Consider the following 26,187-nt stretch of genomic DNA (forward strand, 5'->3'; position numbering starts at 1 on the left):
TATAGTTTGTATTTTTATATATGTAAATATGTAAAGTACCTGGAGCCTAGAAAGTTATCTACGCTGCTCTCTTTTTATTTCTTTCTTAGACCGATACACGTGGTTCAATTTCTGAAGACTGCAAGTAAAAAACATATCAGTTTTTCTCTTTCACAGGAATATTGAATATAAATCAGCACAACAGACAACTAAGAGACTATGTATCATTTCTTTGGCTTTTCTAGGGCATCCTTTGATCATTTAATAAATATCCATGCACAATTTATCAGCCATATCTGCAAGGTCAGGATTTTATTTCATATTTGAGCCAAATGGAAGAGAAGATTAACCCACCAAAAAAAAACGCTGCATGGTAAATTAAAAGAGGAGCGTAGTTTGAGGTGAAGGGGTATTTCTCAGCTGCCAAACAGAATATGCTCCTCATCTCTCTCTCTGAGTGCTGCAGAGCAAAGGGGTTGACTTTTCCTCTTGTCTTCTATCACAGCGAGCGAAATAATGGTCTGTGTCACAAGTGCCGGGGATAACAAGCAGGGAGGAGAACCGGAGAAATGGACTGTCTCACTAAATACTTTCACATACTGAAAATGTTAATGAGGAATGCGAGGCTGTGAAATACCAAAACTGCTTTTCCTTGATGGAACCAGAAATAGAGTGGAGAAAACTGAGGTTGCAGCTTGCCAACAAAAAAAAAATAAAATTATGGAAAAAAAACAAACAAAAACACAAAGTTTGATACGGTTAGAGCGAGAATCACTCAGTAGCACTAAGAGCTTTCAGCGGCAAGGCTCCAAAATCCATCACAATGACTTCACATGTAGCAGGGATTTTCTCAAGCATAGAGGGAGAAACTCATTATGGTGGCTCATATTTGAGCTGTTGCTGCTGTGGCACTGACAAATTGCTCCACACTGAAACCAATGTGGCAAATTTCAAAAACAGCCCTCTCCTCATCACGGTGAACTACTCCAGGTGTTGGCTGGAAGTGTTGGGGAATGTTTCTCCTGATGTGCCGAGAAAATGACTGAAGATGTGTGCAGATGGAAGGACGGCCAGAGCCTTATTTGGTAAGCGCTACAGTGAGGCGAAAGGAAGTAAAAGGTAACAGTGGAGTAAGGATGGAGGAGACTATAATTACATAACACATTCGCCTAAAGGTGGAGCTTAAAAGGCTGATTAATCAATGTTAAAATCATGTTAATTAACTCTGTAACCTGCTGCTTTTGTATTTTGTTGAATACGTTGGTATTTCACGGCTCTTATTTTATCTAACTTGTTTCATTGAAGGGGCAAGGGATATTTAAAATTTTATTTTATTTATTTTATTTAGCCATTATCCTACCATGAAAATAACATCTCTACTGAGGAAGAGCTGGCAAAGAGGCAATAATTGTTTTGTGCAGCATAAAACAATATTTAAAAGGTACAGACAAGTCAAACATCATAAGTACAAAAAAATTAGAATTTAAAATATGACAAATTTGACAACAAAGGCTAATTTCAAACATGGACCAGTCAATTAGACATAGGATGGAAATGTCAGATTTTGCCTGACTTGCAGATCAAACTGTAAAAAGAAATGAAAATTTTGTTTTTTACTTAATGTTCATTAAATGCATCAAAAGGAAGAGCTCACAGTTTGGTGATGTAGAGAAGTCAATTAACTTACAGTACAGACTTTTTTTAAAAAAAAAAGGTTAGGGTCATGTGCTCATGCAAGAATCTGTTGCTAAATTTCTTTCTTTTATTTTAAAGTGAATTTTCCATCTAAATGAAAACATAATTTATGAAAATACAAAACTATTTATGAAACACCATTTTAAAAATGCTTCTTGAGTCTGTTGGAACGTGCTCCAAGTAGAATGTACATGTTTTCCATATTCATCAATATTCTCATTAAAATCCAAGGACATTACCTCTGTTGCTTTGTTGGGGAATGCTTCTGAGTGCTTGCCAGAGCATAAATTGTTAATTAAGAACATTAGTTTACATGTAAAGTCGTTATGAAGCCTGCTTGACATTTATGTAAACAGCTTCTGCAGGAAATAAATCCCTGCACCACCCATCTTTCTCCTTATTGTGAGATGAGTGAGAAGTTTGACTTTTAAGTGACTTTCAAAAAAGTGATGACCAAGAATTAGTATTTCAGATTCCTCCTTGTCTGTTTACATTTCCCCAAAGCCTTGTTGCGTCTACAGAGAAGTTATGTGTATCTTATTCCAAATAGAAGAATAGACAGAAAGGAAACGCTGATTCTGGTTTGATGAGGCTATGGTTTGTGCGTTCCGGTGCCATGCGGTGCGCCAGTGACCCTGATTTATCCGTTCATTTCCCACCGGATTAGTTTAGCGCCCAATTAGGATTTAAATGATCTTTCAATGATAAACGTGACTAAACAGACGCGTTCTTACCGCTATGCGAGTCTGTGAAGATGCTTTAAGGTGTAAGACGATCCTTTGTTTGGGGACGGAGGGAAGGTCGTTTTGGACTTGCTGAGGTTCCGCCGTTGATCCTTTCCTTGTGTTATTTCCCTCTCAGGGAGGAAAAAGCAGGACGTTTCTCTGACGGCTTGTCAATGGTCACCTCGCAGCATCACTACGAAGACGTGTGCAGGCACTCTTTGTCCATGTGTTCGCTCCTCAGTCGAGCTGAACGTCGATCAAACTATGTGGTCTGCTGCGTAAAACCGGTGCCAAGATTCCTGCGGGCCCGTTCCGTTGCAAAGATGCGAGACAATAGTCTGGTCATTTTGGCAGGGATCGAACCTCCTTTCAGCTGAATCGGTCGATTTAGAAGCGAATCTTGGGCGCTCGTCCCTTCACATCGCTCTGGCTGCCTGGCTCGGGAATTCAGCGATAAATATGTCAGTGGCTCACATGCCTGTTGGCTCCGGCGCTGTCTTTCGGGTCCCTCATCTTTGCTCTTCCTCGCAGGAGGAGTGGTGAACAGTTGCCGATCTGTTGATCACCTGAAGATCCGCCCGCAAGCAGCGTGTTTATCCGGGCCGCAGCGCTCCTTCCACGCAGCCCGAACCTTTACTGGCTAGTCGGGGGAGCTCGGTGAGTGACAGTCGGATCCTCTCAGTGGAAGCCCGTCGACCCTTCGTTTGCAGGGAGCGGTGTGTATGCGTGTGTGTGTGCGTGTGTGTGTGGTGTGTGTAAGAGGGGGGGGGGGAGACGAAAGGGGGAGAAAAAAAATGGGAAGATGTTGCGCGTACACGTGTTTTGGCGGTGCGCGCACCCGACAGGTCATACGTCTCGGGGGTCCATAAACATCTGCTTCAACATGAGAGCCAGCGTTAAACAAAGCTGCAGCCTGCCGGAGTATTTCTGAAACCGCCGTGTTGACACTATTTAGTAAGCAATGTGTTACATGGTAATAAATAATGTTGGCTAAAATTGGATTCATACATCCAGAAAGCTTTCATAGCCACATTTTGTCTCATTACAACTAACTTCAGTTTCAGAGAAATTTATAAATTTGATTTAACACAAAAGATTTGAAACGTGTGGTGTGCATGTTTTACCTTCTCGCAAATGAAATCTAGCATTTACACATAGTCTAAGCACCATACACTGGAATGTAGATCACGCAGCAAATCGATGTGTTAGAATGGCCCAAAGTTCAGAGCAAAATTTTATTGAGAACTTGTGGCAATACATGAAATGTTCTGTTCATAGATACTAATCCGGCTGAGCTGCAGCAGTTTTCTAAAGAATAGGCAAGAAAAATTCAGTCTCTAGATTTTTTTCAAAGCTGGTATAAACATACTTGCAGCTGCAATTGCAAAGAAAGTGAGACCACTGAGGTTTTATTGCGCCTTTTCAAAAATTAGGACCCAAAAAACAACTCATTTACACAAAGTGTTAATAGAAAAAAAAGGAAAATTCCAATGCACTCAATGTGCAAGTTTTGCAACAACTTCATAAAGATAATTTTGGTTTCTTGGGCCAGTAAAGCTGGATAAACAACTGATATGATGAGCTACAGTTTAGACTCTGTCTCTTTTTGACGCCTTCTAACGTCAAACAAGCATGTCTTTTGTCTCCTATGTTCCAAACATATGACATTAGTAATCACTTTTTAATTTTCTTCTATTTCTGTAATCATATTAAGACTCACTAATCACAGTGGGGTGCATTTGGTAAAAACTGCCTCAGTATATTTGATAGAAAATGATCCATTACAGAATTTCTCTATTTCAAAGCCTGAGACAAGCAGGAGCCTTCAGGATATGATGTCTGTGATACGATCAACATCATCTCCTGCTGAGAAACTAGCTGGACGACTCGGATCATTCCAAGGTGCTTAAGCGGCTCCGTCTGAGCGAGGCCCTTCATCCGGTCTAAATGTGCTTACGCCGAAGGCTTTGAGCGGCGGGACACACATGGCTCATTTGGCAAATTGAAACCGCTGGTTGTTTTGAGTTTGCTGCTTGATTGTTCTAAAGCACAAGTTCATCCGACCCCTCCGTCTGATTCTGCAGCCATCCATGCTTGTCCTCCCTAAATCAGTTTACAGGCTACATTCTGGGGAAAACTGTTATGCAATAACAAGCGATATGATTCAGTGTTGCAGCTCCTTCGGGTGACCAAGTGGGAAAAAGTCACACAGTCATATGGTTGTGCAACGTCTTTGCTAGCATGTGTGCGAGTGAAATTGCCTGCACACAAACGTCGACCTTGCCAGAGCCCAAATTGTGACAGACCTTCTGGAAGGAAGATAACAAAATGTTATGCAATGACTTTCTGTGAGAATACAAGGATGCACAAAGGGAAGGTTAAGGAACAGGTTGGGGGGGTCAAGATTACAGAACAATAAAAAAATTTTACATCACTTGCTCTTCTCAATTAAAGACCAAACTAAACATTTTAATTTGAGAAAAATGTTTGTTCTCATTAATATCTAACAGATTTCGCATTCGAATGAGTCAGATCATCAAACCCAGTTTAATGATGAATACAAACAATCAAAAGCAGTTGAAAATGATTTCATTTAACAAAGGGAAGAGCTACGTGAACCAAGTTGACCATATGTGAGATTGTTACACTTGGAGATAACTAAAAATGAACCTTTTAAATGGCTGCAAAAGGAATTTTGGGACTCAGAGTTGGACGCAACTTTTTCCAAATACCTTTTCTTGTTGCTGAATGAGGAAGACTGACCTTAACTGAGGCAAAGAAGACCTGCAGAACTTTATATGTTTTCCTGAGTTCCTTTGTAACTTTGTTTTTCTGAGAAGGATCATCACTGTTCCATGTATTTTCAATTTGTAGAGAAAACATGTGACTTAAAAGTCTGTACATACATAAATTCCAGTTTCAAGGCATTAAATTAGGGAGTAAACGTTTAAGTCATTTGAGTCTTGTTAGTGAAACTGGAGTTAAATTGGGTTAAACAAGGTGAATTAATAATCTAGCAAGAGAGATTATTTGTTCCACATGTAAGGCCAGATGGAATAGATAGCATTACCCCTAAAAATAACCTTTAAAATCCTACATTGAAAGCTGAATTTTGATATTTATTACTTTTATTAAAACTTAAACTCTGTAAAACCAAGATGAATAAAAAACCGAAATATGAGGATTTTGTATGACCTGAACAATATGAAACATGACAAAAATAAAATCTTTTGGGGTGTAAACTCCACTTTCGCCGCAATGTTCCTGCCGTTTGTCGCTCTATGTCATGGGTAGCCGGCACCTTTGACCTCTGATGCTCCACAAAAGGAGCAGGTTTAAAAGTGGCAGAAAATGAAACCGACTAAAACATCTTCTCAATTCCTGCTTGTGATTTATTCTGCGGTTGCTTCAGACATCATTTCATCCCTCCGCAGTTGGTGCAGTCGTGATATTGTTTGTCAGATGACTAAACATTAATCATCTCCACTAAGACTTTAGATCTATTAATGATTCCTGGCTGTTTCCCCCCACCCCTCTGCTTGTAGATGATTTGAATACAACCAAGCCTTCCTGAGCTGCCTACTGCTGGAGATTCCAGAGAAAAAGATTGGTTCATGATGCTAGCAGGATGAGACAAGTGTGACTGAGTCACTGACACACGGCAGAGCCACTGCGGTCCATAGTAGCAGAGAGACAGGCCAGAACACATGAACACAAGAAATGCAAATACACTGGAGGGAAAGGTGACAGATGAGGTGCTTAGGAGAAAGCTGCAAAGGAACAGGAGGAAATTGCCCCAAGCAGAGCCTGAACCAAAGTCTGCTTCGGTCTATATGTAGCACAAGAGCCACAGATTGTAACAAGTGCTCCGGGGCCCCGTGTTCAGCTGCCATATACATATCTGCAACCCAGGGCCTGGCACGATCCCGGCTCATCAAGAGCTGGAACAAACACGCTAACTGAAAACATGTGTAAAGTTCAAAACGCTCTAATGGAGCAGCTGTGTGTCGGGATGCAATCCCCGAAGAAGCCTTCACATGTCAATACCCCAATCAGAGCCGAGGCACAGCTTCACTCCTGCTCGTCTAGTTTGGGCTTTCACGGTCACAAATTCCTCGGCCTCAGCCGTTCTCTTTCCCCTCGGCGTTGGGAAAGGGCAGGACAGCCCCCTGTTTGCTGAAGAATAAATCACTTGTCTTGCTGGACAGGATTGACATTCAGTGCAAAATGTCAAAAGTCGCTCAAGTCATATTTGACTCTTCCCGTTTGTGCTCTAACCTTCGTCATCTACAACACCTCCAGTACTGCTGCCGGGATATTGTCAGCGGTGAGTGATGAGGGCCTGAGCTGTTCAGACAGCAGAGTCTTCTGAAGGTGTGACAAAGACTTAAATTGCGATCCATCCCGAAGTGTGCTAAAATGATGGTCGGAGGAGTGATTAAAGAGGCTGCCATCAATATATAGCAACTTTACTTTACTTTTACCCAACAGGGTCCATCTTTTTCAAGAAATATTGACTGTGGTCAGTTTCTGAGAGTGTAGTACCTCCAGTCCGGCATTAGTCACTTTTCCGCTGTGCAGTCCTTTGTCTTTGTTTTTGGCTGGAGTTTTACTTGGACGGTCAACTTTTAGCACAAAAACATGCTGAGCTGCAAGCAGCGTTTTCTGCTGATAGTCATAAAGTAACGGCTTTTATGTTTGGAGACCACCGGATAAATCTGCACTAGGAAACTCAATCCAACTTTATTACTGGAGCACTTTAAGGTAGTGGTGTCCTAACCTTTTACCATGAGGGCCAAAATCAATAACTTGTAGGCACTTGGAGTGGAAAAAACTTTTTATGACATTTTTGCCTTTTTAAATTTTATCTGTTCAATTATAATCAATGTAGATACAAAACATAAAAAGGTCTTCACACATTCCCACAGTTGGAACATTTTTTTAGTTAATTTACTTATTTGAGAAGTAAAATATGCTTTTGAGAACATAATAGGTCAATGTTTGTGGTTCTAGATAAATGCAAAAACTTTGTTAATAAATGCGAATCAAATTTTTTTTTACTTTTAATTTTTTCCCAGATGTTATTCATTTGGAAGAAATGTTGCCTTAAAAGGTGGAAAAAGAGTGTTTCTGCATCAAACACTCATGTTTGCAGGCCAGATTTGCTCCAGTTTAAAATTGAGGCCGCCCAAAAGCCTTCAGAGGGCCGTAAATGGCCCCTGCGCCACACATTGGACACTTGTGCTTTAAGGTAACCATGACAGGACCAATGAAAATAGGCTAAAAGCTAAAAATGTAAAGGTATTCAATAAAATAGAACACAATAAAAGCACATAATATAAACACAAAACTGCACAAAAATGATCTAAATACCAACATAAAACTCAGTTTGAACCATCTCACAAGGTGTCAAAGGTCACGGTGAAAATATGGGTTTCCAGAAGAAGTTTAAAAACCAGCAGAGAAGACGACTGTCTAATTCCAGAAGGCAGATTGTTCCACAATTTAGGAAAGTCAAAGCCAAACTGTTTTCATGCAACAAAGATGAAGTCAAAATGAAACGTTGTGTGAAGAATACCAACTATCCTCTTGTTGCTTCCAAATGCGTTGATTTATTAATTATCAGCAGGTCTGACCAGCGCTATAAAGCAGCAGCTTGTGTATCAACCTAGCACTGAAACGGAAAGACACAAATGGTAGTTTTCAACAATCTCTGAGTTCTAAGTCCATTTTCAGACAATTTGAAATCCATCATTCTGTAGTGAAATAAACTCAAACTTCCAGCAACAAAATGTCAGAGACCAGCAGAGATCTAGTGGCAGTGTTATAAGAGAAAGGCTGAAAAAGTAGGACGTGTTTCAAACAAATCACGGTTTGGAAAGATGTATCTGTGAAAAAAAACAAAAACAAACCAAAAAACACAAAATATCTGGAACAGTTTTCTCTGAATGGAGAAGCTCAAAGAGTAGCTGTCCGGTGAAACCCAAAGAGGGCGGACTGGCACAAACACAAGCAGAGGGCCGGGAACCTATTAGCTACTGAGTCACCAACTCCTCTGATTACCAAAGTACTCTACAATCAAATGTGAGGCCATCTGCCTGACAGCTGGTTTGGCCCAAACTGCCATCAACTGCAAATAGGAACACTGAAAAAGAAAAGAAATAAGATTATACTATCAGCCATGTTGAAAAACAAATTTTTTTAGTTTTCTCTCCATCCTTCTCATCTTATATTCACATTTCCCCTTAACTCTCTTCCAGTCTTTATCTCTCCTTATGCATAGCAACTGCAACAAGCCCAAGTGGAGCATTATAGCAAAAGCTGGAAAGCTTCATACATTCAATTAATGCAAAAATAAATGAATAAATGAATAAAAAATATGGGAGCCAAAATCCCTCAACAATGTGAGATTAAAAGAAGAAAAGCAAAAATGACTCCTTAAAAATTTGTGCATTTATTTTGTTCTATTTTTAAGAAACAACAAGAACTCATTAAGTGCCTTATTTGTGATTTAGATGTTTTAAATATTCACTACGAATTAGACAGTTTAGGGTATTTTGTCCAAACCTCTTTGTGTCTGAGAAACTGCTTCCAGCCTTGTCAACTTTTAGATTAAATCCTGTGTCAACACAGCTCATAATTAAACTGGAATAAATTAACGGGTTTTACATAAAAGATTTTAAAAAATATCCATGTTTTACCCACTTCCTTAAATGCAAAATATCTCAATTATACTTAGCCAACAATCCTAACCTGTCGCTTTGCTTGTGCCTCCATCCCACACCCTGCCAGTCAATCACCGCCCACAACGTCCCCAAAATGACTGATCGATCACGGTGAGCATCAGTAAAGTTTCTATTTGCTCTCTGATGGTCGACAGGCACACAACTCTGCCTGCTGCACTTTAAATTCAGCCACAATGGAGAGACTTTCTGGCACAAAACTGCCTGCTTAAGGTATTAAAACAGGCAATTTAAGTTGAGACTTTGACTTGGCCATTCCAGTTCCTTCATTTTGTTTTATGTTTTAAGAAGTGTACATCCTGGAATGTTTTGGGTTATTGCCTACAGCCCAAGAGTGCTTAAGTTTAAGCAGAATCTGTGGTTCCATAAATTCCAGCTTCAGAAATTTTCTTTTGTCAAAAACAGTTTCAAATGTTGTAGAATCTCTTTAGTTGAGATATTTTAGCCCACATCATGTCATCAGACAGCTTATATTAAGTGAATTCTTAGTTGTACAAGTTATAATCAGACCAGTGTAAAATTTAAACATTTTTTAAGCAAGGCTTTGTATAGCGCATGTTCAATAACACCGAGTAGAAGAACAATGAAAACAATAAAAACATTGAATTCCAGCAGGGAAAAAAAACAAACTATATCTTGTTCCAATTGTTATTAATGAATGGCAGCTTTGCTGGTTTAAAGAAACTCAGTATTTCAGCTGTTTTGCAGTTTTCTGGAAGTTTGTTGTAGATGAAAACTGAATGATTCTTCTACATGTTTGGTTGAGGTTCAGGGGATGCAGAGCAGAACCGGAACCAGAACCAGAACACAAAGACTTGAAAGGTCTGGAAGGCTGATACTGCAACAACAGGTCTTTAATGTATTTTAGTGCTACACCATTCAATAATTTATAAATTAACAAAAGTATTTTAAAGTCTGTTCTCTAAGCAATAGGGAACCAGAGTATGGAATATAAAAATGGGAGATGTGATATATTTTACTAGTTTCATGGAGGAAAAGTTTTAGTGGTGAATCGCAATTTATTCATGATTTAACAAGTGAAAATTACCTTTCCACATAAGACCAGTTTGATTTGGACAGCTTTTCCATTTTGTATTCACTCAGGTTCTCTTTGATATTAAAATTTGTTTCATCATCTGAAACAAGAAATCTGTATGGGCACCACAAAATACACAAAACATCTTTATTTGATTTAAAAACATTTTTATTCAAACATAATCAAGTCCACCTCTTTTCTCATTTATCTCCAAAGACAAATTGAGCTACAAAAAAAGCATTTTGTACAAGTAAAAAAATAAAAATACAACGAAAGATGAGAACAAAGAGACAGATCCAATGTTTAACAGCTACACCTGTTCTGTAGCTTAAAAAGTTTCCTCACATCGGATAATTAAGCACCACGTCCTGCTTCGCCAACTCCAACAACATGGGATCGTCGAAGAACTTGCTGATACTCACATCTTCGCTCAGACCCTGCAAAGCAACAAATATTATTAGTATCTTCTTTATTTAAGTGCTAAATTGGTGATAATATTTTAAACTCAAAGGGCAAGCAGGCGGGCAGCCGACTTGCCTTGCGTCTTCTGGTTTTGATCATGAACTCTCGGGCCAGGTGGGGGGCGGGTTGAGGCTCGAGGGGCCGGATCACGATGCTCTTGTCCAGCGGGTCACCGGGAACAATCTGAAACGAGCGTCGGAAGCAAAACAGACACTCGTTTACGTTCAACACATTTCCTAACAACACGCAAGACCTTCAACGCTAACAAGCTGAGTGAACATTTTTAACATTCTGTCCCGTTTTTCCTGACTCAGTACAGCAACCGTCATCGTAACAGAAAAAAAAACAAGATGTGAGTCGTGTCACTCCATCAAATGGGACCAATATGACAACAATGCAACGTTTGCAGGATGATTTAGAATGCATACGAGCTCCCGGACGTTTAAAATTATTCACTAAATCCGCTCTAAGCAGCCTGACCTTCCTGGGACGAATGGGATATTCATTGTCATTTGACGGGAGAGGAAGAGGAGGCTTGCAAAGGAATGGGATATGATAGAATAAATAAAGACTTTCTGAGCCTGAGGAGGAGATTTTGACTGGAGGAAAAGAGGAAAACATAATCAAAGGAGAAGCTGGAGCCCAATCAACAGATGGAAGGGAGCGGCTGAGGACAGAAACTCAACGCGACGCTGTTGGCAAGCCAGTAGATGATAAAACTAATGAGGGAGGCACAATATGGCCTCTTAAGGTTAATGGGCCAAACAAGGCAGTTCAGGGGCTTCTTTGTTCTCGTTATCTGGGGCAGCCGAATCAATATGTGTTCACAGGAATCAAATCTCTCAAACACAAACCGCAGAAAAGAGCCAGACTGTTGAGTGAGTTGGGAATGAATAATTTCAAAATGTGTGCTGACTAAGCATTTTGCAATAAGAAATGAATCAATTAGTCGCATGATAAATTAAAATGAGCTCAATAAATTCCATTTGCATGATTGATTGTTTTTCTCTTTTTCTACTGGATGATAAAGGTTTCCAGTCTGGTCTCTCCTACTCTGTTTTTCTTCACAGAGAGTTTAATATTCATCTTATTTGTTGTTTGGGTGTTTAGTTTGTTTGTTAAGGAAATTTAAAATCTCTTCCACTTCTAGTATCAAATATTTGATACTCAGCTTACATTACTATGTCATTTCCATGATATCACATGAAAATGGTCTAAAAATAACATCACAGTGACTTCTCAATAACAAGATTTGTTATTGTGACAGGCTTGGTGCTGATTGGTATTAAATCTCAAGAGACGTTTCTTAAAATAATGAAAATTTTTGCAAGAAATAAATTGTGAAAAACTGTTCCTGTCTGCTATTTAATAATCAGAATTATCTCATCAGAAACTGAAATGAAGAAAAACTTCTTAATAAAAAGAAATTTAAAGCAGAACCAAATCTGTCACGGCATTTTATTTTCTCATCTTCATATAATTTAAATAACAATGATGCAAATATTCTCCAGTGCATGCCTGACATAAATAATTCATGTCTAATGTCGCGTCAGATGCTTTCATTTTCACCTACGGGGGATGAAACATTAGTTCAGATGATGAAACATGAAATGTTTCCCACTCCCTTTTTGCTCACAGATTAATGACTGTGCACTGAAGTATTAATCTGGCCTAAGTGGAGGTAATTTTCACTGACACAGCTCTACGGAGTGCAGACGCAAACACATGTCGGAAAAGAGCAGGCGGACACAGACAGACGCATAAAAGTTGAAAAGTAATGAGTCGACACTCTGTTGTACTCGGGATCAAAAGCTGTTTAACCTGAGCGGCAGACGAACGCGCGACGTCGGGCACTTCGGAGCTGCAACACATGTTGGTCGGGACTCCCAGCATTCCCAGACATGTTCGCAAACGTACTTCCAAACTTGTCAAAGGTCTATTTTCAAAGCATGAAAAGTGAAGTTTAAACTTCACTTTAAACTACCTCAGGGTTGCCATTACGGCTGCAGCTAACAATTATTTTAGTAAATCAATTATTTTGAATTGGATATAAGAAATTCCAGCTCATTCACAAAGTTTTTCATCCTAACCATTTAAGTCTGTTTTATTCAATATTAAAAAAACACAAAAATGTAAACAATACAATACCTTTTTTGAATAAGAAAAATTTACATTTTATTGCCTAAGACACAATAACAGCATTCCTTTAGAGAATGCTTGATTAAATAATAAATATTTCTTGATCTGTTGATTATCTTTTGGACAAACTGATTAATGATTGGCTAACAAAAAGTGCTTAATATGAGGTTTTATTTTTGACAAAATGAAACTAAAACTATGCCACTATGTAGCTATGTAAATATTTTGCCTGAAAATATTTACAGACAAAATGGGTTTTCTTTCATCTTAAATGCAAAATCTTTTTTTTTTATATATAGCTTTGGCTTAATTCCTGCTCTGACTGTTGCTCTTTCAGAAAATTGCTTCTTTCAGCGTTTGTATACTTCAGTTTGCGATTATTCAATTACTAGATTAGCGATGACGATTACTTCAATAATCGATTCATCACGATTAAGCCGATTTGTTCTAGTTTTACTTTCGATTTTAACCTGTGAAAACTAAAGATGGATGAAAAACGTGCATGGATGTAAGAAAGTAGGATGGATCGATGTACTTACAGAGAGATGGGTGGAAAATGGATGAATGACAGATACTGTATACAATGAGGGAACGGATGAACGGATGGAAAAACATGAATATATAGATGAAGGGATGCATATTTGAAAGAATGGAAAAATGCATAGATAGATGGAGGCATGTAAGAAAGAAGGATAAATGGAGGGTTAAACATACGAGTGGATAAAAGTACCAGTAGGTAAAATGGATGGTTTAGACGGACAGACAGGTCGATGGACAAAAAGATGACTGAATGACTGCAGTAATGAAAAAGTAAATGGAAGGCTGTATATGTGGAGACAAAAAAAAGGTGATGGATGGATGGATGGATGAAGGGAAGGACAAACTAACAGAGAAATACAAACACAATCCCAGGATAGTTTTATAAAGTCATTTACATCTTTCAGATTAAAAACATATAGCATCAGCATCAGCCTGTATCTAGGAAACAGAAATTAATCTCACAACTTTTCAACATATTTTTACCTGCCAGGCTTTTATTTTTAGGAGACAAACGCCAAGTAATCCAATCCACTCCACCAAGAGGAAGGAGCTGACTGCATGTTAGTGTCCATAAATCTCACCTGCCAGTGGTGGAACACAGACAGCGCGAAGGCCTGACCCTGTGTGTGTGTGCGAAGGTCGGTCTCAAAGCCGAACGAGTCTATGGCTGGGATGAAAGCCTTGATGGTGTAGAGAGGAGAGCCGGGTATGGGTGCATCCTGGGTGACGTGACCTCTGATAGATGGCAAACAAAGATAATTTCAATAAGAAAATGAAAAAGGATGAGTGTGAAGCTTGATTTAGGAGGAAGGCAAACCTTCTTCTAGCCAGAACGGTGTAGACGGCAGATACACAGTCAGCTGGAGCCTGGACCTCCACAAAGTAATACGGCTCCATTAACCTTGGAGTGGCCTGAAACGAAAGGGTTACCACAGATTAAAGTAGGAAGAAAGGCCTAAAGAAAGACTGTAACATATTCATGAGAATCTAAAAACAGCATCACAGTTTAGTTAAACTCTTCTCTCTAATAGAGGTAATTAACAATTTAAAAATAAGAAGAAAAAAACAGCAAAAAAAAACAGGTTTCGAACACTTTTCAAGGTAAGTTTTCAAACTTTTCCAGCAGCACACTTTGGAGATTAAAAACAATATAAATGAACAAAACGACAGATTCAATTTACAATTATATGATATAATTTCTTACTGTTATTAACATATTTTGTGATAGTATTTTACATTCTACAGCAGGGACAATGTAAACTAAAATATAGCTAAATGTTGAATTCTAAAGGTCTCTTTCACACATCCTATATGCCTGAGAACAAAATACTAATTTAACAAAAAAAAATCAAAACAAATCATGCTAAGGTAAATAAAGATCCTGCTCAAATACAAACATTCAAAAAGTAATAAAAATCTCTAAAAACTGTTCTTGCAAAATCATTTTGGTCACTCTAACTGACCTGAAAAAAAAAAAAAACTTTAGACATTGAGGAAAAAAAACTATTTGTCTTTTTATTAGGTGTGTGAAAATGTACGGTTTCAACTGAAAAATCACAAAACTGTGCAGTTTGAATATCAAGCATTTTCATCAATCAATCCTTGAAAACACCTGATTGAAATTCAAGCATTTTAAGGGATCTGAAACACCTGTAGCAACCCTGTAAAAAAAAAAGATCAGAAAGGCTCTGACCATGAGAAAGGCGGAGTAGACAACCCTCCTGGCTGTGGGGATGACCTGACCTCCTCCTCTGTGGAGAGGCTCCTGAGCAATGACGGCATCCAGGATCTTAAACTTCACATTTCTAATAGCTGACAGGAGCAAAAACAGCAAAAACGTCAACAAAAACATGAATAAATCAGTCCACATTTCATTCAGATGAAGAGTTTAGGTTCTTACGCTCATCACACAGAGGTCCCTCCCTGGTGCCCCACTGGAAGCCCTGAACGATGCTGTCTTTGACTGAACCGAGCAAAGCTTTGTCCACCTGCAGGAAACACACAATGGCTCTGAGACTCTCTGGAAGAACACCATATTTTATTCATCAAAAACAAGCAAAAGGACTCATTTTAGGTTTTCTTAATAACCTACAGAACTAAAACATTTAATTTTATGCTTTTTCGCACTCAAATCTCTGGAGTTCTCCATCAATTTTTACCTTTTTTAAACCTATAAAGAAAAACATTCAGCATGAATTCGATGCAGATAACAGGAAACCGTAAAGCGTGAAGTTTTAGGCACACATTGGGGATCTGCTGGGATGCTGCTGAGAGATGTGGAGGCAGTATTGCAGATTCAATATGATTGAATGTATGAGGTGTGCATATACAATGAATTTTTGCTAAACAACCAAAACAACATAATTGAAAACACAATTTTTTCTTCCTGATCTTGACCTGGAAACCCTTTAAATTGAGTTTCAGATGGAGGAAAAATCTGCTTTTTGTACAAGACAAAAACAAGATCCATTTAATTAATTTATTGTGGCAAACGCTGGAAAGCAAAAACATGAAAAAATATAAATAAATATCTAAGAGTTGTGCATAAAATTTCTTGCCAATCGTTTTTCTGACTTGCCTCAGAAGGAAGCGTGTCATCCACGAGAATATTTGGCCCCGTTGTGTCTGGTCCAAAGGCCCAGATAGACCTGGCAGCCAGCAGATCCCAGTCGTACTTCGTCTGGAAGAACTCCCCCAGCTTCTTCCTGCCATGACAAAACAGGACAGTTACTGGTTGGGGGTGGGGAAGTGATGGGAAGTGCAGTGTGTCAACTGGAACATTAAAGAGATTGCTTTATTTGGGAGACCAACGGGGGGGTTAATGGAAGAGAGGTATGTGCTGTTATATGGTGCCACAACCAGGTCCAGATGGCCTCCCAGGATGTAATCAGGCCTGCTCTTCATACAGGAGGAACGGGGAAGTGCTTGCATGCTTTCAGTGCACAATTTAATTAGAGAGAGTGAATTAATCAATAAGCAAAAGTGAGGTAACATCGAGGGGCATTTCTGTGATGCACAGGCAGCTACTCGACAGCGAGCGCAAAATTATTGTCGAGCATCTATGGATTTAGCAACTTCCAATGTTTCACTTCTTAAATAAGTTTTTTCTCCACTGCCTTCTATGACGGCGTTTAATTGCACTACCTCGTTTTTCAATAACTGTTCATTAATCCCAGCAAAGGATGAAATGAGAATAAATGGTCAGGAAAGCGCGGAAATGTGGAGGAATTAAGCTGACATCAAAGCAAAACGAGCACGTCTGACATGAAAGGCACATTGTATCACCCGGTTAATAAAGCAGTCAATTAAAATGCAGCTGCAGCAGCAGCAGTGAGCAGGAGAGTCTTTAGCGGCGTACCTGTTCCACGTGATCTGCACCACTTCGTTCTCGATGTCCTCGGCGAGCCCCTTCTCCAGAGGCTCAGCGATCATGGTGATCTTATTCCTGGAAATCAAACCAATCTCAGTTTGTGTTGCTTTATCTGACTTATGTATTGGCCAGTCGAGCAGCTGTGATTATCTGAAGCGTCATCAGATTACACTCTTGCCATTGTGTTCGACTTGGATCTGATAAAATGAGGGTAAATACTCACTTTTTGTTGGGCGTCTCAGCAAAGCACTTAAGAGACGAAGTTTCAACCACCGTTTCACAAAAGGTCACAACGGGATCAGCGACCTGAAGAGAAAATGTTAAAAAGAGATTTGATTAAGAAAACCGTATCAACAAATGCATAAAAAAATACAAAAAAAATCACTTTTTAACTGCAATCATGACAATAATCCACACGTTTTTATTTGCGGTGCCATTTTGTTTGCATATAAAACACAGTCATGTGCTGCTGAAGTGAGTTGGTTGCAGGTTTCACAGGGTTACATATGTATACTCTGATAAATATTTAAAGGGGCAGTATTAAGTATTTTCCAGGTTATTTTATAGCACAATCAACTAAAGATGTCACTTTTAAGTTAGTATTAATATTATTTGTATATTAAAAATGACAAAATCAATTCGATTTTGTAATTTGACATCTTGAAATTGGGCCTCTGTCTCTTTAAGAAGCTTGTGAGCTTTTCGACACTCCTTCAGCACATCGATCAACAATGCTTCTCATTATGCTGTTTACAACCGTTCTTAGGAGAAATAGTTCTTAATGAACTCAGCTCAGTTCCACCAGGTGTTTGCCAATTGCTGCTGCTGCTAGTCTGAAGGAGTTGAGTGGGAGAGGAATTACAGTCTGAGTTTGACGTTAGTGCATTGGTCGCAGAAATTATTAGAAGTCCAAACAAACATCAATCAAAATGATACAGATGTATGAGTTTGTCTATGTGCTCAGGGCTCCTTTTGCATCAATTATTGCGTTATCACAGCAGGGCTACAAAGGTGCTAAAGAAGTCAAGTTCCTATAACATCAACATTGATATTGGTGACTCTGGTGTTTCAGCTTTCCTCAGGGCTTCTTAGCATCACTATGAGGTTCATGTCAGACCAGCCTGAAGGCCAGTCAGACTCAGTGACGTCATGGTCACTAAAGTAGGTGCTTTTGGCAGTGTGGGCAAAACTTCCCTGCAGAGTTCTGCAGGAAAGTAAAATAAGTATCTCCATAATAAGCACCACTACAGAGTGCTGTAAATTTTCCTGGTAGACGACAGTGATGACCTTGGACTTGGATCAAACGTGGCTGATTCACACCAACAGGTAACATGGTTGTCCAACTTATCATTCACTGTAGAAACTTCACGCGGCATCTTAACAGCTTTGATTCTGTGCAAAGACACAGAATCAAAGCTCCACACTATGGACATTGATCCATGTCCAGGGCACTTCTGTGTGGATGTGTCTTGAAGCACCACCTACAGTCGCAGCAACACTTTGGGAACTTAACCAGGACTCTTGATTGGGGCTTGCTATGCAAAAGGGATGATTATTTTCTCCTTCCATCAGTCTGTAACCTTCAGCATTTTGTGTAATGCCCTTTGTGTCCACTGTGAGCATCTGCTGCTATGAGTCTCTGTCCAGCTGGCTAAATGCTGCATTAGCATGTAAAATGAAAGTTCATAACATTTGGAATATATTAGGCAGCAATTATTGTACTCCAGACAGTCCTATGCGATATGAATTTTGAACACACCGCTATAGCAAAGACTATATATATTCGAGACATATTGTGCAGCCTCTGAAGGTTGCAGTTGTCTTTGTTTCTCATCACATTTTTCTCCTTAGATTTTTTTTCTTCCACTCAACATTCCATTAATATACATTCTGTAAACCATGTTTTTTTTAGCAACGACCTTCTACGGTTCATTTTGCTTGGTGTCAACAAGAACTCTTTCCTGTCTGAGGATCTCAGCCTCTTTCCGTCTGATTGTGAAAGTTATAACATTACAAGTTTATGTTATTATTGATTAAATTATCTGACTTTTTTTTTTCGCTCAGTTATAAGCTGACGTTGTCTTTGTGTTTGCTTTCTGAATTTAATTACCAAAATAAATAACCTCATCAGTGACAATCTATTATATTAAGATTCACCTGCAGTTTCTTCCTAACCAACCTAAAATGTTGTAGTTACATAATTATAGTGGACATTTTTACGTACTTTAATGTCAATTTCTGAGTACATCTTCCTCAGATCATGCATGACACAATCCAGGTAAAGCTCTCCTGTTCCTAAGATGACATGCTCTCCAGACTCTTCCACCTGAAACACAGTCAACACGTCAATCAGCTCCAACACACCAAAGTAAATAAAATGATTCGACATGGCGATGGTGCTCAGATTTACCTTTGTGGTTAGAGAAGGGTAGCTCTTGTTGACCTTCCTCAGTCCGTCCAACATCTTGGGAAGCTCGGACGGGTTTACGGGCTCCACGGCGATCTTGATGACTGAAGCCGTGTTAAACTTTAACGGCCTGAAAATCTGAGCCTGTTGGAGAAAGAGAAGTTTCTTTATTGTGGTTCATAGTTCTAAATATCTTTTTAAAAGTTTCTCAGTGATTCCCGACCTCTTCGTTCCCCCGTGGTTCTGTGATGGTGGCCGTCTTCACGATTGGCTGGTCACAGCCTTCGATCAGAACCCAGTTTCCTGCAGGAACTCTGTTCACTTCGATTTGGTATCTGAGATGGTGGAAGAGGCTGTAAGTCTACCAAGCAATCGCTGACTTTGGACCTTCATAGACGAGTGAAACCAGAAGGTTACCTGGCAACAGAGATCCAGAGGCGACCCACAGTGCAAATCTGCGAGTCTTCCTCATCATCCAGTGTGTAGTTCTCTCCCAGAACCTTGACCGGCTGACCTGCCTGAATGGTCCCGCTCAGAACCCTACCAAAGGCGTGGAACTGGACCCCATCCTCAGTGCTGTACATCTTAGTGGTGTGGCACATCAAGGGACCCTGAGGAGCATCAGGAAGTAAGAAGAGGAGTCTTGAAACTAAAATGTTTTGTTTTTATTTTGTTTAAAATATAAACTTTCTTGTAAAAAAAAATAAAAAAATTGCACTAAGCCATGAAATGACTCACATCAGGATCACATTCTGCCATGGCTTCTCCCAAGTCAGAGTCTAGACCTCCTGTGTAGGTGTGGTCTATCTTTATCTTAGCACCCTCTTGTGGTGAGGGGATGTGTTGCACGCACATGTCCACAAAACCTGCAAAGAAAAACCAAAAATTAGTGGTTTAATACAAAACCATTGATTTATTTATTTAGACAGATTTTTAAAGAATAAATACAAAAACTGGAGGATATCTCTACAGTGGTCAGATTTTAAAAATAAACCAGACAAAAATGACAGACTGTCAGGAGAGAAAAAGAGGGGAATAGATGGGATATGGAGGGAAGCAAAATGGATGGACGGACGGACGGATGAAACAAAGATAGATGGATGAAGAAAGGTCAGACAGAACTGAACTTTCCCAGATTGTAACAGCAAATAAAGTTTGAAAATATCCATATTTTCCCACAGTCCTTTCCATATCCATATTTATCACCACTAGGAGAAAAACTTCACTCAAATTACAAATGAAGCACAATCGTCAGACTCCGAGACGTACCGGTGAACTCTCCGAAGAAACGGTTACAGACCAGCCGGAGCAGAGGCCTGATGTTCAGCTTCAGCTCCTCCTTGGTCAGGTGGATCCCAAGTTCATCCAGAACCCGGGGCAGGGTGGTGTCCACATCCCCAACCACCTGGACACACACACACAAACAAACACACCATTTGGGTAAGGATCACACACAGGAGGTTTGAACAGAGAACGGAGCTGCTAATCTTCATGGAAACAAAAACAAACAAAGCGAGCCATTTCGAACCTGTGAGAGGATCTTGTAAAGAGGCTCCAGGACAAACTCCACAAAGCTGCGCTGGGAATTACTGGTGGGAGCTTTCTTTGTGAACTTACGACTAAACAGAGAACAAAGAAAAAAAACATGAAGGAAGGGAAGAGCTTCATAGATTTTGGCAGAGAGGCTGAGTGCTCACGTTTTGGGGTTGAAGTAAATGTCTCCCCAAAGCCGCTTTGCAAACTCGTTATAGTTGATATCACCTAGAAACAGAGGAAGGAGACAGGAGTGGGTTAGTGCTGTTTTCTATTATCCACAGTGATGGTAAATGTATTCACACCTTCATATTTTACTTTCTTACTTTTCAAGCATAAACAAATAAAAGCCCCTTTCTTTACAAACAATATACATTAATTTGTCTTAAAATGCAACAAGACAAAAAAAGCAACTAAATTAAAAGTTGCAGATTTTGTACTAACTCAGGATATTTTTGCCTAATATTCAAGCATGTAGGGTTATTTGAAACGTGTAAAACAGAACAAACAAAAAAAAACAGCATGTTTACTGATAAGTGGTCTCACCGTAGGTGTCTGAGTAGATCTTGGCAAAGGACCCCAGGGTGAAACAGATGCTGTACTGAGAGCTGGCGAAGCAAACATTCCCAAGGAGCGGAGACACCACCAAGTTCTCGTCTGTGGAGTACGTACTGAAAGACAGAAGAAACGTCACAAATACTGAGCCGGGGAAATCGCTTGAGTCTAAATTACTTTTATTTTGAAAATCACATGTTTTTTCATACTTTAAGGTTTTCAGTTTCCCTTGTTAATCGAACAAACCAGAATTACCTGAGCATACCGTTGACCTCATCCACTATGTGTCGAAGTTTATAATAAGCATCTGTTGGCGGCAGTTTGAGCTCAACAATGAGCCGGTCAACCTTGTTGATGCAGATGGTGATGGCCATGCGCTCCTGGACTGCATGTTTGATCAGGCGCTCCGTGTTCAGCATCACCTGGTCAAAGAACGACAGAAGATTTAATCACTTCTTCTAAAAAATTTTAATAAAAATAAAGGCTCTTCTTAAGAAACGGCAACTCACTCCTTCAGCTGCATCGATGAAGAGGACAACTCCATCTGAGATCCTCATGCTGGATGTGACCTCATCAGAGAAGTTCACATGGCCTTTTTAAGGAGACATACTGTCAATGTTTTGTTTATTTTTACAAAAACATCACAGATAAACTTCTTCATTGAGCCAATATACAAGACCTGGTGTATCCATGATGTTGAAAAGGTAAGATTTTCCTCTGGAGTCAGGCAGCACCATTGTGACTGGAGTGCTTTTGATGCCGACTCCTCGCTGATAAAAAAAAAAAAGCACCAGAAACAATGAAGAGACAACATGTTATGGTTCAGTAATAACCCAACAGATTTAAATAAATACTGTCTGGTTAATTAATGACTAATATGAATGAAGGGCTCACCTCCTGCTCAGTGAAAAGGATGTCCGTGTACCGGAGCTGGAAAAAGGAAAAAGTCAAAATCCACGTTGGGTCGCAGTTGATTTCAACACAATTTAAGTGAAATTGAAGCAGAGAAACTCACATCGACATCATCTCTCTTTCTGATTTCAGGATGAGTTTGCTCAATCAGGCAGTCCACAAAACACGTCTGAGAGGAATGAAAACATTAAGAGGGTAAAACTACATTGGATGTGATATTATTGTTTAATATCTCAATGATATTTATTTTTTTTCCTAACATTGTGACAAGCATGAATAACTTTCTCCCCTTAAGTGCTTCTCCAGGTTATATAGCAACATTCATTTAAACTTGTTTCTTGATCCAAATGCCAAGGACAATCCCCCAGCAAATAACAGAGCATGATGTGAGAGAGCCAGCAGAAGCTAGAGAGCTGCAGCTAACCTTGCCATGGTGGAGGTGACCACAGAGGGTGACGTTACGGATCAGCTCGGTACCGTCCATCAAATCTGCCAGAAACCTGCGCGGACACAAAGGATGAAAGAGACGCATGTCACTCTGCTGCATTCTGAATCATCAGCATTTTTATCTGAACTTAACGGGCTACCCGACTCACTCCATGTCATAAACAGTGGCAGGTAACTCCTGCTCCATCAATGTGAACTTCTTGTGCTTGACTGGCTTGATAATGGGCTCTGAAGGAAAGAGAAATAAGAAAAAACTCATGAGAATATCGTTTGTCTTGTTTTCAAAGACAGAATTCTGTTACCATGTTAAAGGAGGCACACATTAATTTCAGAGTAATTTTGATTGTACATAAATTATCTTCATATACATTTGATGTTTCAATAAAGGTAAAATCAAAATAAAAATGAATACAGTCTAAAAATAAGAACATCAAAATTACAGGGCAAGAAAAATGCATAATAAACATGAAAAATATGTGAGATCTCAGAGAAATTATATGTCTAAACCTTAGTTTTTGTGGTGTTTATAAAAGCAGAGTGATAAACTAGTTGTCAGACTGTAAGCTTTCACAAAGTGATAAATCAGCAAAAAATGTCACAAAACTAAAACAGCAGAACAAGATGAGTCTGGAAAACATACTTTACAAAATGTATGACATCTTTAGTGATATCTTTTTCTTTTGTCTATAGATACAAGCGAACAAAAATTTAATCAGACTTTAAATTTCCATCTCCAGAACAAATACTTGCACAAAACTGATTGTGCAAAGAGCAGTGTACAGAAAAAGAATGCAACTGGCAGATTAACAGGGAATACATTGACAAAAACGAGAACTGGTAAAAAGTTTTTCCAAGACAAAAAAGGCAACAAAGCAATTAGCTGAAAACTCACTGTGATATACTTTGACAAAAGAAAGTACACTTCAAGAGAAACAAAAAAATGGAAAGAAATAGGAGTTAGAGTTTGTGGCAGGACTGTTAAAAAGGATCAACTGAATGGCATGACCAACAAACAAGTATTCAATTGAGAAATAAAAACAGTATATGACAAAACCCCATCTGTCCAGCAGAAAATTACATAACAATGTTGATGAAGAATATTGTTTTTCAGTAGTAAAGTCAGTTTCTCAAACAACTCAAGCAGGAAGCAAAGTCTGGAGATGCAAACACTGGATTGATTTTTCCATTAAAAACAGTGTTTTAATTTTGTGATTATAAACCCCAACACACATGAAACTACATGTTCTTATTTTCATGTTTCCCCAGATAGATCTCATTTACACACATTTCTCAGTGCTTTTGTAAACAAATTCAGAATCTAATCAAAGGAAGCTCTGCAGGGTTACTAAAAGCAAGCTGTTCCAGATAACAAAATGCAACTCAAGCCTTGTAAAAAACATTCTTAAATCTCACCAGTAAGCGGTTGTGTGTCTTCTTCCTGGACGATAGTTTCCACTTCTGGCCCGTAAACCTCCTCCGCTGTGGGATAGTATTTCTTGTCCTCATGCAGGACCACCTCCATGCCAGGTACATTCTCATCCTCATTTGCAGGCTCATCTTCTTCATCTTCATCCCCCTGCAGGAAATAAACACCATGACGGGTTTTCCACTGAAATCTTAAGCAATTACAAGTAGTAGGAATTTGAAAGATACCTCGTCAATATCCCTGTCCTCTGCATCCAAATCATCGTCATCGTCATCCGAGTCCAGCTCTGGACCGATGTAATTACCAAACTCGTCATACAAATCAGCCTCCATCTTCTAGAAAACTGCAAAGGAAATCAAATATTTAGACTTGGGTTCGTGTTGAAGAGAACACAGCAGATCTGAGAAGATTAAACTTCCAAGTTTTTGAGACTGAAATGGAACATATATTTTGTAATGATAAAATGTAAGGGGTTAAAAAAATATTTAAAACGAAAAGCTGGAACAACCAGGTTGTGTAACTGCAGAAAACTGCAGAAGAACTTTTCTTTCTATAATTTTTTTGACAACTGACAATCTATCAGTTTGTAAAAATATGCACATGAATAAATCTTAGGAAAAAGCAAAAAGTACAAATGAGCTTTATTTCAGGTTAATTAATTCACTTATACTGAAGTGAGAGCACAGAAAATTCATGCATTCATGCTACATCATTTCATCTTAAATAAATTCTCCCATAATTGTAATTTCTTACTAAATATAAAACATATACAAATTTTAACTGGCATTTGTAATTCATACATTTACTGTTCTTCAAATGTGTGCAGATGTAATGGTTTTAAACATTTTCCGTGCAAAATAAGATTAATGAGTGGAAGTCTGGCTATAATAGAGATGATTAATCACAACAGCTAATGCTAACACTGATATTCTCGCGACGGTTTACAGAACCCGATGTTTAATTTACGGAAGTTCCTGACAGAAAATTAGCAAAAAGGTTGACCGGAAGAAATTCGGATCTTTTTCGGGTAATATTTTATCTAATAGCATATTGTCATGCTAACGAGCTAAAAGGGTAAAGATATGAACGAGCTGCAAGCTACGTAAGAGGTACGTTGCTGTTCAGAGTTAGCAAGCGATAGCATGCGGATCCCAACTAAATCACATATAATATAATAAATACGTACCTTTTCCGGATAAAAAGCGGAGGTTTAATATGAAATCCAAAACAATACGATGACTTTTATACACAGTATACAATTGCTCATTCAAATAGCGCCATGCGTATGAGATGAAACTGCCGTATATCCTCTTCTTCTGGTGTTTAATGGCGGATGGCATTTCTTTAAGTGCCAATACTGCCATCTACTGGACTTGAGTTTAGACGAGAAACGTACATAAGAAGTGCTTGGATTCGTTCTTCACCTTTTTCATAACTTTACATTTTATTTTATTTTATTTTATCAATCCCTCAAAAATACTTTCTATTGTACTGTTAATATTTAATCTGTTCGGTGCTTCTTTAAACTGTAACCTTTCTTGTTCATATTATGAAAACGCTAAACAGATTCAGGCAGATTAGAGTGATCACATATCTCTGCAATATGGTTTCCAATTATTTTGAGTTTTGTTGAGACCTGTATGACCTTTTCTGAGACATTTGAAAATGTATTCTGCTTTTTTCCCTGTTTTTCTTACATGCCCCAAACGTCTGCACAACTGCCTTCTCCTTTCCCCCAAGCTTTTAACAAAATTGTTATCAATTAACTTGTATTCAACTTTCCTCAATGGAATTTGAAACTCTTTTTTTTAATTATTGCCATTTAGTGTTTATTCTAGAAAGAGAACATTCTTGTACTGAGATGAGATTTGTAGTTATCCTCTGACACCACTAGATGGAATAAAATATTTGCCACCGCATGCCAACCAAAACAATTTTTTTATTGGTAAAATAAAACTATAACTAAATAAATAAATGATCGCATATTTACATTTAGTCAAAATACGATATAAAAGGTCAGATGTTATTTAAAGAATTTTTCTAGTGTTAAACTCTTCTGAAATATGTATATGTGTTTATTTATGTTTTTAGGACACATTTTCTTCAGGGAAGTATTTTAATTTTTTTAACAAAATCATGACTAAAACTTATTTTTTTTATGTCTGGCATCTGAGATACTACGTTACACAAAAGGCTATGCAAGATTGTTTGGAACTGT

At 38.7% G+C, this 26,187-nt stretch overlaps 2 protein-coding genes across 2 annotated transcripts in view; both read right to left on the reverse strand.

Annotated features, from left to right (window-relative positions):
• Positions 1-3,172, reverse strand: part of gjc1 (gap junction protein gamma 1) — a 46,584-nt gene extending 43,412 nt beyond the window's left edge. The window contains exon 1 of the mRNA XM_044101323.1: positions 2,409-3,172. The gene's annotated coding sequence lies outside the window, so the exon portion shown is untranslated. The remainder of the gene's footprint in view (positions 1-2,408) is intronic.
• Positions 3,173-10,328: 7,156 nt separating this feature from the next.
• Positions 10,329-25,299, reverse strand: eftud2 (elongation factor Tu GTP binding domain containing 2). Its single transcript, XM_044101325.1, has 28 exons — positions 25,156-25,299; positions 24,197-24,312; positions 23,957-24,119; positions 22,693-22,771; positions 22,521-22,596; positions 22,200-22,265; positions 22,079-22,114; positions 21,864-21,954; positions 21,694-21,776; positions 21,440-21,606; positions 21,176-21,300; positions 20,794-20,857; positions 20,625-20,715; positions 20,366-20,501; positions 19,835-19,962; positions 19,514-19,707; positions 19,320-19,431; positions 19,100-19,240; positions 18,914-19,015; positions 16,913-16,995; positions 16,678-16,764; positions 15,898-16,024; positions 15,220-15,307; positions 15,013-15,131; positions 14,137-14,231; positions 13,901-14,054; positions 10,716-10,823; positions 10,329-10,615 (listed from the first exon to the last, which is right to left on the reverse strand). Exons 2-28 carry the CDS (start codon positions 24,299-24,301, stop codon positions 10,520-10,522), a joined length of 2,916 nt encoding a protein of 971 aa, XP_043957260.1. The 5' UTR covers positions 24,302-24,312; positions 25,156-25,299; the 3' UTR covers positions 10,329-10,519.
• Between the last annotated feature and the right edge of the window lie 888 nt (positions 25,300-26,187).

Source organism: Gambusia affinis, linkage group LG19, assembly GCF_019740435.1.
Source record: "Gambusia affinis linkage group LG19, SWU_Gaff_1.0, whole genome shotgun sequence".
NCBI classification, from domain to species: domain Eukaryota; kingdom Metazoa; phylum Chordata; class Actinopteri; order Cyprinodontiformes; family Poeciliidae; genus Gambusia; species Gambusia affinis.